Raw genomic sequence first — 17082 nt, forward strand, 5'->3', positions numbered from 1 at the left:
CTTTTGCCCCCCACCTGTGGACCCACCCTGGGGCAGATGCGTCTGTACACCAGCCCAGCTCAGTCACCCCTTCCAAGCCTGAAATGCCCACAACTCACTGGCCACCAACAGGCACTGTCATCTTCCTCCCAGGAGGCAACAGAAGGCTGGGACCAGGGCGGGGCCAGGCCAGCACAGCTGTCAGAGCCGGGCCCAAGAATAGCTTTAACAATAGGGCAGCATGGGGAGGTGCGTGGGCCAAGGCTGTCATAGGAAATTAGAGGCTGTCGCTGGCTCCTGGGAACAGGAGGCGCTCACCCCAGCACAGTCTGAGCCACTCCCTGTGTCGCCCACCAGGGCAGCCCACAGGCTTCACTCAGCTTACCCAGAGTGGGTGAAAGTCCACTCCATGTCCCCATCCTGGCAGGGGACCATGGGGGAACCCAGGGCAGGGTGTCTGTGGCCTGGTCAAGTACACAAAAGTTCCTAGGCCTGGTGCCTTCAGCTACAACCCGACAGAGGGCTGTGGGAGGTCTATGGTAGGAGGAGCTGCCAACAGCTTAAGGCCAATCCACAGGGCACAGTGTCACAAATGAGGCAGAGCACACTACACACCTTGCTGCCAGAGGCCTCAGAAAAGTGTGCCTTTGGAAAACACCAGAGCCCCAGGACTCAGAAAACAGATCCAGGTAAAGAACCCAGAGAAGGGAGACCTGGACAGGGGAGGGGACAACAGATGGGTACAGATGCCCCAAGTCACTACTGAGCGAAGACCTGAGGGACTCTGCCTACCTAGGCCTGGAGCCTGGGCCCACCTGGGCCCCTGCAGCAGGGGACCTACAGGTTACAGGGCAAAGCTGGAGGGGTAAAGGTGTGTTGATATCATGGGCCCTGGGTGGAACCATGAGCTGTACCCCTCCTCAGTCCCAGGCCACAGCAGCAAAGACTAGGAACAGGGGACCAGGGCAGAGCCTGAGCAGGCCTCAGCTGCTGTCTTGGAGGCAGCCATTCTGCCCTTCTGCCTCCCCACCCTCTGCACTATGCTCTCAGTTGGGGGGTGGGGGAACGGCCCTGGCTGCCAAGCCAGCTCCTTCTCCAGAAAAGGCAAAATCAATGGGACTTACCAACTGCCTTTGGCTTCATGCCAACTTTCCCTAGGCCTCCCCAGTGCTCCGCCTCCACACTCAATATCTTCCCTAAAAGGGGCCAGCTGCCTGGCTCCACAGCAGGAGTGGTGCTGGAAAGTGCTGGGGGCAGAGGGTAGCCCTGTGACCTCCACCATGGATTCAGGCTCACCCTATCCAATAGATCCTGCCTACATGGTCTCAGGGGCCTCAATTGTCTCCTACCTCAGGTGGGGAACAGGGCCTATCCTCCCCAGCCTCAACCAGCCTGATCTACTTTTTTTTTTGCTGTACTGGGGTTTGAACTCAGGGTCTACATCTTGAGCCACTTCACCAGCCCTTTTTTTGTAATAGGTATTTTTGAGATAGAGTCTTGTGAACTATTTGTCCAGGCTGGCTTTGAACTGCAACCCTCCTGATCTCTGCTGCCTAAGTAGCTAAGATTACAGGCGTGAGCCACAAACACCCTACTCTATCTCATGCAAAAAGAAGCCTCAAGTCTGGCTACTACAACTGGGTAGCCGGGTGGTATCTGGACCTCCCTGGGCTCCAGAGAACCCAGAGCTTTAGATAGACCCCCAGAATTCAGCCCCCACCTTCCACCCTCCAGGCCACACCCTCCCAGCACCCCAAATGCACCTTCAACCTTGAGGGCATCCCAGGCATGGCCCACAGCCTCCCAGGGTGAAGGGATGTCCAGGAAGACAGCATCGGCCACATGGCTCACGCCGAAGCCGCTGCGGCATACGTCCTGGGTGCGCACAGTCACCCAGTGGCCCACGCGATGCTCCTGGAACTCCTCCCGGGCCTTGTCTGCCCGCTGCTGGTGGAACTCCACTGTGTGCAGGTGGCCCGTGGGGGCAATGCTGCGGATAATGGCATGGGACACAGAACCGCTGCCGGTGCCTGGTGGGATGAAACAGGACAGGCACCAGGGAGTCACTTAGGGCTCACAGTCCCCCAGGAAACAGTTTCCTTGTCATCTGGAGGAGCACATAAAGGGCCCAAGAGGTCAGCTGATCCCAGGGGCACAGTTGGGCTTCACTCCACAAGTCACCTGTCTGTTCCTCGCAGCCTTGGTACTGGGTTTGGGATGCTGGGCTGGAGCTGATTGGCCAAACAGGAAGAGATCTGGGCAGAGATAACTTTGGCCTGTCCTACTCTCAGCCCTGACACCTTCCCTGCAGTGGTTGATCCCTGGGTCCTGTTGACAGCTGCCCACCTTGTTCCCTACCTACTCCCTCAAGCAACTTGGTTCCCTCAGGTCACTCTATCCACCTAACTCTCCCGAATCCACCCCTACCCTATGCAGAGGGTTGCTCTGCCCTGGCTTTGGTCAACCTCCTGTGGCATGCAGCCCACCTGCCACTCAGCCTTACTCTTCCCCCAGTGTCACCTATTTCCCCCACCAGGCTGCCACTCTTAATCAGCTTCCCTCAGCACCATCCTTCACTTGACTTCATATCCCACATCCTCCTTCACCTTCACAACCACCCTACCACTGCTCCATATACCACCTACTTGATGGCGACTCGCAGCCCTGTGTCCCACCCCCCAGACTCCTGCTGTAGCATCCACTGCACTCGCCAACCCAACAACCAACGGCACCCAACACTAAGTATAAAACCCAGCCCTGGTCCACTCCCTGTGAAGGCTTCCAGAACCCAAGCAATGACACCCAGTGCTTGGACCAAATACATGGAGGTACCCTCACTTCCCACTTTGACACCCCATCTCTAATCCACCAGGGACTCCTGCCACCTGCTTCCCAATCTTGCTAAGGCCAACCCTTCTTCTATCAGTACCCCTTGTCTGCCAGACCCCTTCCTCTGGATTCCCTGCAGCAGCTGCCTTCAGTCCTGTCTCCACACAGCTATTATTGCCTTTTCCACCCTCAGTCAGACACCTCCCCTTCCACTCAGGGGAGAGTCAGACTCCTGACAGTCCTCCAAAGGCATCCCTGTTACCTCTCAACCTTATTTCAGGCTCCTCTGCTCTCCCTCCCTGCTCCAGCCATACTGATCTCCTTGCTGATCTGACCTGATAGCATGCTCCCACCCCAGGTCATTTGCCTGGCTCTCCCTTGGCTCTGAGTACCTTCTCATTTTCAGCTCAAACATCATCTCCTTAAAGGTCTTCCCTGACAACCCTAGCTTGGGAGACTCTTATAAGGTCTTGGGGACCCCTCAAACATTGCAGCCCTATCTTACAAGAGTCCCCACAACTGACAGCATTAAAATGGCCACCCAGGCTCAGTGCCCATTCTGTTTCTCAAAGGCGGGAACCTGATCCTGCATGAGTATAAAAGCTGCTCACTGACCCAGAAGGGTGAAGGCCTGAGGTAGGGGGCACCTAGCTCAGGGTGCACACAGGGAGATGATGGAGCCAGCTCCACACTCCTGTACCCCTGTAGAAGAAGGCTGGGTACTCTTTATGACCCCAGATCCCAGCAGCCTAGTCCATGAGGAATATGCCACCAGGAATGTACCCACATGTGGGTGGGCTTGGAGTAATTTTTGGCAGGGCTGCAGGGCTTGATCACCACCCCAAGCAGCCCTAGCATCTGTAAGGGTGGAGTGAAAACAGCTAGCTCTCCAACACTGTTGCTCCTAGGCCCTGGCTCAGCAACAATGGAGTCAGTTTCTTGGAGGTAGGCGAGGGCCTGGCTGGGATGAGTGTGGGGCAGTCTCCCCACTATAATGAGCTCCTATCCCTCCCTTCAAGAAGGGACAACTCTCCACCGCTCCAGCAGCACAGGGATAAGGGAGGAGCAGTCAGCACCTTGGCCAGCACCAAGCAACACTTGCCCCGCCCCACCATGGCAGGCAGGACCCTCTCTGGGGTGCCACTCCCTCCTCCTCCTGAGGTACTACAGGTCCAGTTCCCAACACCTGTCACTCCACCAGCCAGCCAGGCTTCTCTGCTTTCACCCTCACTCTCTTCGGTCACCCATAGAGCAGTTACTAATAGAAACTGAGTAATGCACAAATGTATGCAAAAAGGGTAGGTTTCAGATTGTCTGGAACTTGGGGCTGACCTTCAAGTCAGTTTTTCAGTTAGAATTAAAGCAGCCTGAAGAACTCACCAGACTCACAGACCACAGAGCCAGGCCGCAGCTCCAGCATCATTGTGAGAAGGGCAATGTCGGTGGAGTAGAGAATCTGTGTGCGGTGTGGCAGGTTCAGCGTCCAGAGCTCAGGTGTGGGGTGCAGCACGTACACCCAGCCACCACGACTGCAGATCACTTTAGAGCCGAAGGGGCGCCCGATGAGATCCACTGAGTGCCGCAAGACGCCATGCCGGGTCTGGGTCTGTGCCCCACGCTGCACACGCACTGCCACCATTGAACCATGGCCCAGAGACAGAATGGCCGTGTCGCCCTCCTTGATCAGTTCCTCATATGCCACAAAGCTCATGGTATTAACGTCTGCCAAGTGCCAGGGACCTGGAGAGGGGTGTACGGGCATGAGGTCAGGGGACCAGGAGATAGGATGTGGATCTGGCGTCTGTGCGGCCCGGATACTGGGCAGTGGGGGTAAGAGTGACTGGCTGGCTGAAGCCCACTGGCCCTGCTTAGCAGGCAGCTCAACAGGCCTGCACTCTAGCCTAACATTTGAAGACCTTGGTTTGGAAGGAGAGACGGGATATGAGCCCAAATCAGAGATTGAAATACTGAAGCTAGGCAATGGCAGAGGCGGGACCCAAGAATTCCCACATGAGGAATCCTTCTGAGGAAAGAGCCTAGTTCCATTCCCCAACTGTGTGATAAATAGGCGGCCTTTGTGAGGCGGCCACCAGTGGTGGGACAGGCAAATTGTCAGTGAGGACACCTCCAAGCCCGGTCTGATTCGCGGAGCCCCTCCCCAATATCCCCAAAGCGAGCTCTGAGCGGGTACGCGGCAGTGGAATGCACCAGGGGAAAGGGCTCGCAAGCAGGTCAGGTCTGGGGCCGCGAGCGGAAATGTAGGGCAGCCTGAGGAAAGTTCGGAAGACCCGAACCCACGCTCCAAGCCTCACCCGCTGCTCGCCGGCTCCCGGGGCTCCACACGTGGCTTCGCGGCGCTCAGTAGCGAAGGCCACCACACTTCCGGTGCGCGCTGATGACGTCACGACACGCCCCGGCGCGGGGCATCCTGGGAGTGGCCGCGCTGCCCTTCTCGCGCTCCGAGAGGACGTTTCCTAGTCAGCATCTCCGCGGCTGCGGTCCTCTGTGCATACTTGAGCGTTGCCTAAGAGAAGCGAGGACAGGGCAAAATAAAAGTCCCCGCCCCGCCTGCAGCGACGTGCGGCCTTTTATGTTTGCCCGGTACACGGGCTTTTGCCGGAGGGGCCGGCCTGGTCCTGAAGCCCCCTTTCACATCACTGCGACCCTATTATCAGGGCTCAGCAGGTCACTTTGCTGTAGACATTTTGTTCTTGCAAACAACTCCGGAAACTCCAAGGGCCCCAGGATGAAGCCACAAAGTGGAATTGCAGGGCTGAGGGGGGTTGGGTGTCCAAGTGTTATGCCAGAGTCAGCCGGAGTGCAGGGGAGGGTGGTCTAGAACTGCCTGCACGGCGGCCCCTAGGCTGGACCCTGCCTCCCTCGCGCGCAGGGCAGCTGGGGCGGAGGGGAGGAGAGGGGGCTGGGGTCCCCTCCTGGGACCCCAGGCACACCGTGAGAGCTGGGTAAGCTGGGTTCACTTGGGGCCTGAGCAGGGGCCTGGGGGAGGGGTGACTGGAGGAAGGGCAGAAAAGAGAAGCGGGAGTGGTGCGTTCTGTCTTAGCAGGGCTGATTCAGAGCCCGTGAGCTCCTCGTGGAGGTTCCTCGGAAGTGAATGTGCAGGCCGAGGGTGGGGGCAGGGAGGTGCATGGAGTGTCTTCTTCTAGCCCTCAGCTCCCAGGAATAGAGTGGGTAAAGGCCTCCCAGACTACCCAACTACCCCAGGAACCCAGACCAGCTAGGAAGTCCCCTGATCCACACTCCCAAGCCCCCAGGCTACTTTAGCCTGGTATGATGAGGTTGGCCAGGCTCCTTGCAGAGCCAGCTCCTTCTCAGAGCCCTGCCGGCCTGTGAGGCACCCTGAACTCTCCCTCCTCTGGGGCCAGACTAGGCCAGATGCGCAGTGCCTTTGCCATAGGATCCTCAGGGTCCCATCTTGGAAACTCAGAAGTCTGACCCCAGCACTCTTCATATCCTTGTCCCCGCGGGCCTCGTATCTGCGGACCCCAGGAGTTTAGACAGCAAGGAAATGTCAGTGGTCTCCCACTCTGTGGGCTCATGTTCCTGTGGGATCCCAGCTCTCAACCCTGAGACACTTCAGTCCCATGCACAGCCCTCCCACCTCTTCTAATAGGCTGCTTCACTCCCTTGATTGCTGCTTGCCTGAATCACCTCCTAATTGCTCCCCTGTGGGGGGTGGGGGAGTGGGGATGTTAGACTTTCCATTCCTTCTGGGGGTTCCTTCCTCTTCCCCAGCCTCTCACTTCTGCTAGAAAGGTGGGAGCCCTGCACCTGCTCTGCTCTGAGCCTGTTAGGACTTGGTGACTCAGTGGGGATTTCCCTGGGTCCCAACTTTAACTTGACTCTGTGTCCACTACTGGCTGACCAACCCCTCCAAGCTTCCTTCTCAGAGCTGCCCATCCATCCTGTATGAGCCTGCCCCAGTCAACAGCCTAAGTCCTCCAGCAGACCAGTCTTCTCCACACCCCAGCAGATCACCTGGGTGGGCCCCTTTCCCTGAGCACAGTTTATACATTGGAGTTCTCCTAACAAAAACTGATGCCATATATGCCCAGCTAAGTGGCAGCTTACTGAATTCCCCCACAATCCTATGGTGGGGGACATTTTTTTTTTTTTTTTGGCGGCACTGGGTTTGAACTTAGAACCTCACGGTTGCTAGGCAGGTACTCTTACTGCTTGAGCCACTCCACCATCACTTTTTTGGGGGTGGGTTTTTCTTCCAGATAGGGTCTTGCAAACTATTTGCTCAGGGCTGCCATCCTCCTGATCTTTGTCTCCTGACCAGCTAGGATTATAGATTGGGCCGCTGTGCCAGGCTCAGTGGGGGAACTTCATAGATGGGGAAACAGATTAGGAAATTGGCCTAATATCACACAGCTAACATGGTCAAAATGAGATTGGGATTTAAAACTATAAACCTGGCTTCAGATAACTGATAGCACACGCGAAGAAAGAGGGAACAGAAAAGGAGGCCTTGGAGAAAGAAGTTAGGGAGGCCACTAGAGGAAGCTGCTTCACTTGCACCCCTCGCGGGGACTGTGCGACTGAGGTTCCTCCTGCCTGACCCACAGGCCTCCTACTGCATCCTTTCCTGCAACCATAAGCCAGCCCCTGCTCCTCCTCCTGACCCCAACAGACTTCCTCTTTGCATTCTACAGAGCTCAGGAACAAGGGCACAGTGAGGAAGCACTGCATGCAGGCTTTTTCTGAGGATGACCTTGGTGCGTGGCCTGGAGCCTGGTCCTGTTTGTGCCTGCCTCTGCTCCATTCAGCTGGGCCATACTCTGAATAAAAGGCCTGTAACTCTTTGAGGCCCCTTCCAGGCCTTGTGGTTAATGTGTTACTAGGTGTGATCTCTAAGGAACCTGGGCCACAAACTGGCTGGGTGATGTCACCCAGCTTCTAGCCTAGACCTGCCAAACCAGCTCCTGTGCACCCCGGGGATGGAAGAGGGCCAGCAGCGGAGGGCCACTCTGGTCTCCAGCTGAGGGGAGGCCTCCTCCAGTACTCTGCCTTGTCCCCCTGCTCTGGGAACCACCAAGGTTCCATCCACCGGAGGGGAAGGGGAGGGTTCATCCTGACAATTTGGTGCCAAGCCGCAAAGACCTCTTCCCTCTTCCTCCCTGTTGCTACCCCCATCATAGCTGTGTGACCACCCTGCACCATGGGTCTGCATGAGTACCAAGGGTGGGCACCCTGACATCATTGAAGGACAGCTGAACCTGTCACCTCATTGCTGATTTTCCTCTGTGTATTTGTAGAATGGAACAAAAATACCTGTTGCAGAAGGCTGAGAGCTGAGGGTTTCAGAGGCCTCAGGCAAGAGGTCTTCCTGTGCTGGGCGGGTGCTCACTGCTGGGGTAGGCAGCCCTGCTGTTCTGCCCTCTGACCCTACCTCTGCTACCCCCACCTTGCTTGTGGAGGGAGGGGTGGCCCAGGAAGAGGGAAGGGAATGAGTGGCTCAGAAGCTGCCAGGGCTCACCCTGGGTGCTAAGCCTCCTCATGGCAGGGGCTCATTGTGCAATGGGTGGAAGGATTTTTCTGACATACACAGAGAAATGAAGGTCTCCTTTGTCCAAGCAGAAACTTGAGTGCTCCAGGCTGGGATGTAGCTCAATGGTGCTTGCCTAGCATGCACAAGGCCCTGGATTAAATCCTCAGCACCAAAACAGAAAAGATCACACACACACACACACACACACACACACACACACACACACACACACACACACACAGAAAGAGAGAGAGAGAGAGAGAGAGAAACTTGAGCACTCCAAGCCTTTGGAGGCAGTGACAGGGTGGGCAGCTGCAAATATTTCTAAAATGGGAAAGGGGCTACAAGGGGCACAGAGTGCAGGAATTCTAGGCTTAAGGGACACCTGCTGTCTGGCCAGCCGGATGAGCCATTTGCCTTTCACATTGGTTTTATTGCTCTTAGAAATGCTGACTTGGAACAGGTTGAAGCAGACCAAGGTAGTGATCAAGGAGGCAGAGTCCCTCTGTGGTAACTACGCAGACGGGACAGTGGGCAGCCCAACCCTTCCACGCACACACAGGCAGAGGCCAAGGGCTGCCTGCCCTTTGTGTCCTTGTTCCAGTATGTCCTTGCTCTCCTCAGAGACACCTGTCTATTGTTTCTTGAGCCTGGAATTCCTGTGTTTTTACCCCAACCCAAGCATTTATGTCCTGCTGTTATTTGACTCATTTGGCCACTTGTTCACTTGCAATCTGCCTCCAGTAGCAGAGCTAGGACCCTTTCCCCTTGCTTTCTCTATCCCCCTAATGCCTGGTACTTAGCAGTGACTCATTGTACAATGGTTGGAGGGATTTTACCAAATACACAGAGATGAGGATGGTCCCTTCTCCTTGCTTTAGTCAGACAGCAACTTGTGAGGGGCTGGGTATGGACATTAATCACACAACCTCTTTTTAACAACTGAATAATATTCCACAGTAGGGAGTGAGATGCCTTTCTACCAGTGGCCAGCCCTCCAGCGATGAGCACTGGGTCCTATCTGGGTTTCTGCCTGTTTTCCCCTCTACATATCTCTTGGTCTATCCGCAGAGATAATGGACACTGTCTTCTACAGGTTAGATTCCTAGAAATGGGATTGCTGGGTCATGGAGTTTGAACATTTTAAATTTTAATAGATACTGCCAAATTACTTTCCAAAAATGATGTAGCGACTCACAGCTACAGGCAGGGTGTGAAAAGCGGTCTCCATGCCTTCCAACTCACAGCCAGCACTGGCTGGGGTCAGTCTTTCACACTTTGCTAACCTGGGTGTGCGGGGTAGGTGAAGATGTATTCATTGCTTTAATTTGCATGATTTGATTAGTGAGATAATCATTTTAAAATCTAGCATATGCTGTGGTTGATTAGCCTTCCCTCCTATCTTTGCCAGGTGTCTCTGGGTACTGCCTTTGGGGGGTGGGGCGATAGGACCCTTCCCTCGAGGAGAGGGCTCCAGGGTTGGAGTTTGGAAACTCGCCAGCAACCTCTTAGGGAATACTATCCCGTTAGCTATCAGGAGGGACTGGGCCTGAGGGTCCTGGCAGGGTTCCCTAGAGCCCCAGGGCTCGCCCAAGGTCAGGCACCGTGGGTGCTGCTAGGCTAGGCTGGGCAGAAGCCAGACTGCACCTCCTGCGCTGCACCAAGAACACCCAGGAAATGCCCGCGGGCACCTTGAGGAAGGTCGGTGGCTCTGTGCCAGTCCGGCGGGCCGGGGTGGGGTGGGTGGAGGCAGTTCTTGCTGCGGAAGGTCCTAAAGCTATCGCCTGGGCTCTCGCCACTGCCCCCTGGGGCACTAGCCACACTAGAGACGTCTGAAAGTGCCGGGTGGTTTCCAGGCCTCAGTTTCCCTCCTGGAGACAGTATGTGTCAGGCGGGTCTAGAGTGTCCAAGGATCTGGGGTTCTGACTTCGGGGTCCCGGGTGGGCGCTCGGCAGGTGGTAGGGCTGAGCTAGGTCCGGACAAGGGGCTCGTGGGGTGGGCAGCCGGGGGTGTCTCGGGCTGTTGGTGAGGGACAAAGCGGCTGCACCACCCCGAAGCGCGGGCCAATGGAATGAATGGGCTATAAATAGCAGCCAATAGGCAGTCCGCGAAGCGCCCCTTAAGAGCCCCGGGAGCGCCGAGCGGCCGCTGTTCGCCTGCGCCGCATCGGGAGCTGCCGATCGATCCAGCGGTCCCTCCCTGCCTGGCCTCCCGGTGAGCGGGCCCCAGGGCCGGGGGTGACCGCGCGGGGCGCGGGGCGCGGGCGCTGCGGGAGGGTGCCAGACCGCGGCGTTACGCGCTGGCGCGCCTCCTGGAACGCGCCGCGGACCCGCTGTGCTGTGGTCCTGGGATACCCGGGCGCCCCGCCCCCCCCCCCGCGCGCTGAAGACCCCACTGACCTTGGCCGCATCCCGGGGTCGCCGCGGGGCCCTGAGCGGGTCTGCAGGACCCCGGATGCTGGTGACAGAGCTTCGCTGACCCCGCGCCTCTCCACAGCCCGCCGCCGCTGTCGCCGCCATGCCCTTCTCCAACAGCCATAACGCGCTGAAGCTGCGTTTCCCGGCCGAGGACGAGTTCCCCGACTTGAGCGCCCATAACAACCACATGGCCAAGGTGCTGACCCCCGAGCTGTACGCCGAGCTGCGCGCCAAGAGCACGCCTAGCGGCTTCACGCTGGACGACGTCATCCAGACCGGCGTGGACAATCCTGGTACGCGCACCCCTCTCGGGGTCAGGGTTCGACCCTCCCTAGCAAGAGTCCCCTTGGGCTGTGGGTCCCACTGCCCCTCCTCCAGCCTCTCCCGGACCGGGGGCCCCTTCCCAGGTGCAGTCGCGGGGTCCTCAACAGCTCGGTCCAGCCTGGCGGTGACGTCACTGTCCCCCGCACCCCTCCCCCAGGCCACCCGTACATCATGACTGTAGGCTGCGTGGCGGGCGACGAGGAGTCATACGACGTGTTCAAGGCACTCTTCGACCCCATCATTGAGGACCGACATGGGGGCTACCAACCCAGCGATGAGCACAAGACTGACCTCAACCCCGACAACCTGCAGGTGCGGGTCGTCCAGGGGCTGGGTGGGTTGGAGAGGGGGTCCCTTGGCGTTCACTTCCTCCCTCACCTTGCTGCGTCCCCAGGGTGGCGACGACCTGGACCCCAACTACGTGCTGAGCTCGCGGGTGCGCACCGGCCGCAGCATCCGCGGCTTCTGCCTCCCCCCGCACTGCAGCCGCGGGGAGCGACGCGCCATCGAGAAGCTTGCTGTGGAAGGTAGGTGTCGGGGCCGGCCATCCCCGCCCGGGTCCCTGCCTACCGCCTTGTTTTTACCAGCCACGCGAGCTGCCGCGCTCTTACGTGCGCGTGTGTGGACCCAGTTTCTCCGAGGGACCGAGGGACGAAGTCCTAGCCCTGCGTCCACAGCCGCCTGGGGCCCAGGGAGGGCGGGTCCTGGTGCCCGGTCACTGCCTGGGACCACTACCCCGACTGCGAGGCCTTGGCGGTTGGCGCCCACCAGGGGCGGGCGTCGGAGGTGGGGGGCCTGGGCGGTGGGAGTTGAGAGCCTGTCGGGGTCCTGAACGCGCCCCTCTGCAGCCCTGTCTAGCCTGGACGGCGACCTGACGGGTAGGTACTACGCGCTCAAGAGCATGACCGAGGCGGAGCAGCAGCAACTCATCGACGACCACTTCCTCTTCGACAAGCCTGTGTCGCCCCTGCTGCTGGCTTCAGGCATGGCCCGCGACTGGCCCGACGCCCGCGGCATCTGGTACGTGCCCCCTTCTTCCTCCCGCAAGCGCCTTCTTCCTCCCCGCCCCCTTCGGGATGGGGCCAGCCCGGCTCAGGAGGAAGAAGGAGGGGCCGCTCGCTCCTGGTCTGTGCGGTGCCACCCCAAACATCAGCTCAGGTGACCTTGGACGTGCAGGTGCGAGTAGGGCCTTCAGCTGCTGGAGGCCTGCCTCCTGAGATCTCGGGTAGGGAGGGGACCGGTCTCGTTGGCGTCTTTCCTCCGCCCTCCCCTTGGGAGCCAGAGCTTCTTGTTTTCTCTCTCCTTTCTCGCCCTCTTCCCCCGCCGGGATTGTGCCAGGTGCCAGTGACGCAGGAGCCTCTCCCGAGTCCGGGCGGGCTCCTACCCGCGCTGTCTGTGCTGGGCGGGCGGAGGCGCAGATACCGCTTCACCTGGTGGGCTGACCTGGCTGCCCACTCTCACTCTTAACCTCCTACATAGATGGGGCCTGGGCCTACCTCAGGTCACATAGCAGGTGATTTGAGGTTGGGGTATGATCAGGGTGCCTTGATTACCCTGCTTTCCCTCACCGTTGATGGAAATATGGGGGTTTTGGCGGCAGTCCACGTTCCTGGGTCCAGCTGGAACCAGCCTTGGGAAGTTCCTTTGGTTTGAGGACACCTAGAATGTTTTTCTGGATGTGCTTTGAGACCACATTCCAGGAGGAGCTTTGGCTTGACTGTGTCCCTCCCCCAGGCACAATGACAATAAGACCTTCCTTGTTTGGATCAATGAGGAGGACCACCTGCGAGTCATCTCTATGCAGAAGGGTGGCAACATGAAGGAGGTGTTTACCCGTTTCTGCACTGGCCTCACCCAGGTCAGACCCTGTGCCCATATCCTGGGTCTGCAAGCTGGGGCCTTTGTGTCAGAAAGGGGGCAGGACCAGAGCTCAGGGTCCCATCTCACCCTTTTCAGTTGGTCTGATGGAGCTCTTGACCAGGCCTCCCTCTGACACTGCCTCTACAGATTGAAACTCTCTTCAAGTCTAAGAACTATGAGTTCATGTGGAACCCTCACCTGGGCTACATCCTCACCTGCCCATCCAACCTGGGCACAGGACTACGGGCAGGTGTGCACATCAAATTGCCCCACCTGGGCAAGCACGAGAAGTTCTCGGAAGTGCTCAAGCGGCTGCGGCTTCAAAAGCGAGGCACAGGTGAGGGGCAGGTGGCAGTGGTGCCCTTAGGCAGCCCCCTTTCACCTCCAGATTTCCTCGGCCCTGCTGACCTAATCTTCCTATCCCTAGGTGGTGTGGACACAGCAGCTGTGGGTGGGGTCTTTGACGTCTCCAATGCAGATCGCCTGGGCTTTTCTGAGGTGGAGCTGGTACAGATGGTGGTGGACGGGGTGAAGCTGCTCATTGAGATGGAGCAGCGACTTGAGCAGGGCCAGGCCATCGATGACCTCATGCCCGCCCAGAAGTGAAGCCTGGCTACACTGCCACCAGCCTGCTGCTTCCTAACTTATTGCCTGGGCAGTGCCCATCACGCACCCCTGATGTTCGCCGCCTGGCGGCTGAGCCCTTAGCCTCGCTGTAGAGACTTCTGTCACCCTGGGTAGAGTTTTATTTTTTTGATGGCTAAGCTGTTGCTGATGGCTGAAATAAACTAGGGTTTGGCCTGACCTGTGTCTCTTGAGTGGTACCTGTCTGTTTACAGGGAAGCTGGAGGCGAGGTGAGGGATTCTGTGCTGCCTCATCTTCTGGGGACTCTCCTGTGCCTGTTCTGCCTCCCTCTGTGAACCAGAGATCTGGGGATAGGAAGGGAGGAGCTCCAAGGCCCTGAGCCCCAACCTGAGCATCTAAGGGCATTCAGGCCTGGGGGGTGGAGCCTGGCACCTTCCTCAACCCCATAGGGGAGGGGCAGAAACTTGATATCTTTCCAGTTCCCTCCCCAGTCTGTCTTCGTGGCAGCTCTCATCCAGGCATCCTTGCCTCTTCTTCCCTCCCCAACACCTACTCCATCGCCTAAATAATCTTCCATCCAGATTCCTTCTTCCAAGCTTCCACCCTCAGGCTGAGCCACCCCCTTCCTGGCCCCCAGGCCCAGCCCTCTAGCCCCTTCCAGGCAGAACGAGGTCCTTTAAGTCCTTCCCCCTTCACTTGGAGCCGCCTTGCCAAAGCTCTGGAGGGCATTCCCTTGGCCTCCTTTTGGAGTCTCTACAATAGGGACCCTGGAACAAAAGAGTATTAGGCTGAAACAAAAGGGTTGGTTTGTTTAAGGACCCATCTTCCCCATCCACCTGAGAACAATCTTTGGCTCTTGTGACCTCCCATGGGCCCCTGAGGGGGTTCAGCCAGGGACCACTCCTCACTGAAGACAGTCTGCTGCCACCTGCTGGCAAGGTCCAACTCTACTCCACCTCCTGGAGATTAGGGTGTGGGAACACCACTCCTTCCGTGTACTTCTGCCTGCACATGTCACTCCTAAACCCTATGCTCACTGCGTTCTTGCCCACTAAAGATCATGGCTTAGCACATTCTCGTCACCCGTGGGCCTGTCAACCCAGGCTCTGGGTGCAGGACCAGCAGGTTGAGAGGCAGCAGGGGCTTATGAGCTGTAGAGTTGCATCCTCATCTCTGCCTCAGTGGCCGGACTTCATCTGGGGGGTGGGGTTCCGTCCAAGTGGTGTCTAGGCTGGGGAGGGCCCCAAGGGGCCTTGACCAGGAGAAGGGCATGGGCACATACGGTAGATAGGTTTGGCATTTAGGGACCCTCCGGGTCCAATGTAGAGAGGTGTCCACCTCACTGAGTGAATGGAGGCGAGGAAGGCTGGGAATCTCCGTCCATTTTTGGGTCCTGGGATTCCTGGCTATTCAGGCAAGTTCCCTGTTTGCCCTTTGCCAGGCAGGTCTGCAGCCAGGCCAGGATGGGGGACAGCACCTTTCCCTGGGCTTTAGTGTCCTCGGCCAGCAGGCGCTGGGCTAGTCAGTCTGTAGACTTCAGTCTGTTGACTCAGGAAAGAAGAGTGACAGGAGTCAGCCCTGTGGGCACAGAGCTCTGGAGGGGAGAGACAGTAGGTGCAATGGGACACGGCCGGTCAAGCCCTTGGGGCTTGTCATTGCCACACAAAGTTCCTTGTGAATGGCATATGAGTGGCACTGTCAGAGCAACAGAAGGGGCGAGGATGAGACGTCCCTGCAGTGAGGCCAGGGTTTTCCTGCCTGCACCCACCTGGGCCCGTGTCCACATGGTCCTCCCACCAGGTACCACCCCTCCTCCTGCCTCCTGACACTGGAAGACCCTCTCATTGGCTCAAGTCCCCTTACCACCTGCTTGGTTAGGTCCAGCTCAGAACCCAACTGTCACTAGAGTAGTGCAGAACTCCAGCTCAAGGTGGGCATACAGTGCTGAGGTGCAGACCTTCACTTGATAGCATTTCATGTCTGCACCCTCGGGCTGGGATACCCCTAGAACCACAAGGGTCCAATGAGCTGCAACCTCAAATCCCACCGCTCTGCCCATGCAGGCCTCACCATGCATTCCAGACTGTTCTGTGGGCAGGGCCTAGCCTTGGAAGATTTCTTCTTGGCAGTGAAGTTCCTGAGGCCAAATTTTCACTCACCTAAACCAGTCAGGCAGGTGCAGTCTTTCCCACTCTCCCTAGATGGGCCAGGTACCCCCCTCCTCCAGGGGACTGGGTAGGGTGCCCACCAAGGGCACCTCATCCCCAAGGCCCTGTGGGGGAAGCTGCTTCAGAGCTGAGCTGCCCCCTGACTGCAGATCACTTCCTGGCCTGTGCTCAGAACCACAGGGGCTCTTCTGTCCCTGGGTTTTTCTATCCAAAATTCTCCCTGCCTCATTTTTTTTTTTTTTTAAACTTTGCTGTGTTGCATGTGCTCGAGGAAGCTACACTGATGCTGCTCAGTTGGAAAGCAACTGTTCCACCTGCCCATGCTCAGCAGTTTTGCAGACTTTCTGCACTCAGTTCGGACAACCTCCCTCCCTCCTCTGGATTCCAGAGGCTTAAATGGGTGCATTCAATTCTCCTTCAAATCACTTAAATTAACTTGTGTGGTGAAAGAGCCCTGCCCCCCATCTTGGTGGGGGGTGTTTCAAAGGAGGCAGGAAGGCATTGTATCCAGTCAGGGTCTGGGTGGGGTACAGATCTCCCTGTGGGGAGTCAGGAAGCACTGAATACCATATACAGTGTTCACACACGATTGTGGCAGGAACATGACGCTGAGCTGGGTGATTCTGTGGTGGGGATGGGAACTCTGGGTGTTACGGACTCCCAGCAGTCTGTGGTCTCCAACCTCCACAGCCAGTGGGACTGTCACCTGTGACTGCCAGCATTCAGACACTGACATTTGAGTACCACCGCTCTACAGAAACAATTAAGAGACACAATTACTTAGAACAGGGAAGAACTGGCCAAGACTGCTTGCCAACAATGAAAGGCTGGCAAACCCCACCTCTCCATGGGGACCAGGCAAACTTTACAATTGTGTGGAGAATTCAGCGAAAGGATGACAGGCTGAGAAAGCTGACAGCAAAAGCAGGTTATAAAACAGCTTGTACCCTGAGATCCCACACAGAATATGTATGGAAAAACCCCCAGAACAGTCTTAGACTGTGGGTGGGTAGGGTAACAGGTGATTTCCTTCTTTATACTTCCAAATTTTCTACAGTGAACATGTATTACTTATGTAAGGCAAAGTAATTTTTTTTGTGGTGCTAGGGATCAAACCCAGGCCCTTGTGTATGTTAGGCAATCTACTTCTGAGCTACACCCCTAGCCCTCTAAATAAGTTTTTAAATAGTGTTTTTAAAAAAGGTTCTAGTGTTTTTAAAAAAGGTTCTAATGTGTCACAGTCACTGGAAGCCCATTAAGGCAGCAGCAGCCCCACCTTGGTGATGGAAAACTGAAGCTAAGAGAAGACTGGCCCTGAGGCCAGTGAGCTCCATGTCCTGGCTCGTTTACTGCTCTTTGACTTCTTTTTTTGTGAGTGGTACTGGGGTTTGAACTCAGGGCCTCACA

At 57.2% G+C, this 17082-nt stretch overlaps 2 protein-coding genes across 2 annotated transcripts in view; one reads left to right on the plus strand and one right to left on the minus strand.

Moving 5' to 3' along the window:
• Positions 1–5268, minus strand: part of Trmt61a (tRNA methyltransferase 61A) — a 46554-nt gene extending 41286 nt beyond the window's left edge. Inside the window, exons 1-3 of the mRNA XM_020157673.2 lie at positions 5121–5268; positions 4189–4548; positions 1743–2009 (exon numbers count right to left, since the gene is read on the minus strand). Of these exons, the coding sequence (XP_020013262.2) occupies positions 1743–2009; positions 4189–4519 (598 nt within the window). The 5' untranslated portion in view covers positions 4520–4548; positions 5121–5268. The remainder of the gene's footprint in view (positions 1–1742; positions 2010–4188; positions 4549–5120) is intronic.
• A 5142-nt stretch (positions 5269–10410) lies between these two features.
• Positions 10411–13725, plus strand: Ckb (creatine kinase B). Its single transcript, XM_020157675.2, has 8 exons — positions 10411–10534; positions 10817–11030; positions 11219–11373; positions 11456–11588; positions 11910–12081; positions 12796–12919; positions 13069–13258; positions 13349–13725. The coding sequence occupies exons 2-8, from the start codon at positions 10838–10840 to the stop codon at positions 13525–13527; spliced, it is 1146 nt and encodes a 381-aa protein (XP_020013264.1). The 5' UTR covers positions 10411–10534; positions 10817–10837; the 3' UTR covers positions 13528–13725.
• Positions 13726–17082: the final 3357 nt, after the last annotated feature.

The sequence above is a fragment of the Castor canadensis genome, chromosome 3, assembly GCF_047511655.1.
Source record: "Castor canadensis chromosome 3, mCasCan1.hap1v2, whole genome shotgun sequence".
NCBI lineage: Eukaryota > Metazoa > Chordata > Mammalia > Rodentia > Castoridae > Castor > Castor canadensis.

Coding starts and splice junctions, on each gene's coding strand:
- Ckb (XM_020157675.2), top strand. CDS start 10,838: ATGCCCTTCTCCAACAGCCATAACGCGCTGAAGCTGCGTTTCCCGGCC. Junction 11,374..11,455: donor TCAACCCCGACAACCTGCAG/GTGCGGGTCGTC, acceptor CTGCGTCCCCAG/GGTGGCGACGACCTGGACCC. Junction 13,259..13,348: donor GCTTCAAAAGCGAGGCACAG/GTGAGGGGCAGG, acceptor TCCTATCCCTAG/GTGGTGTGGACACAGCAGCT.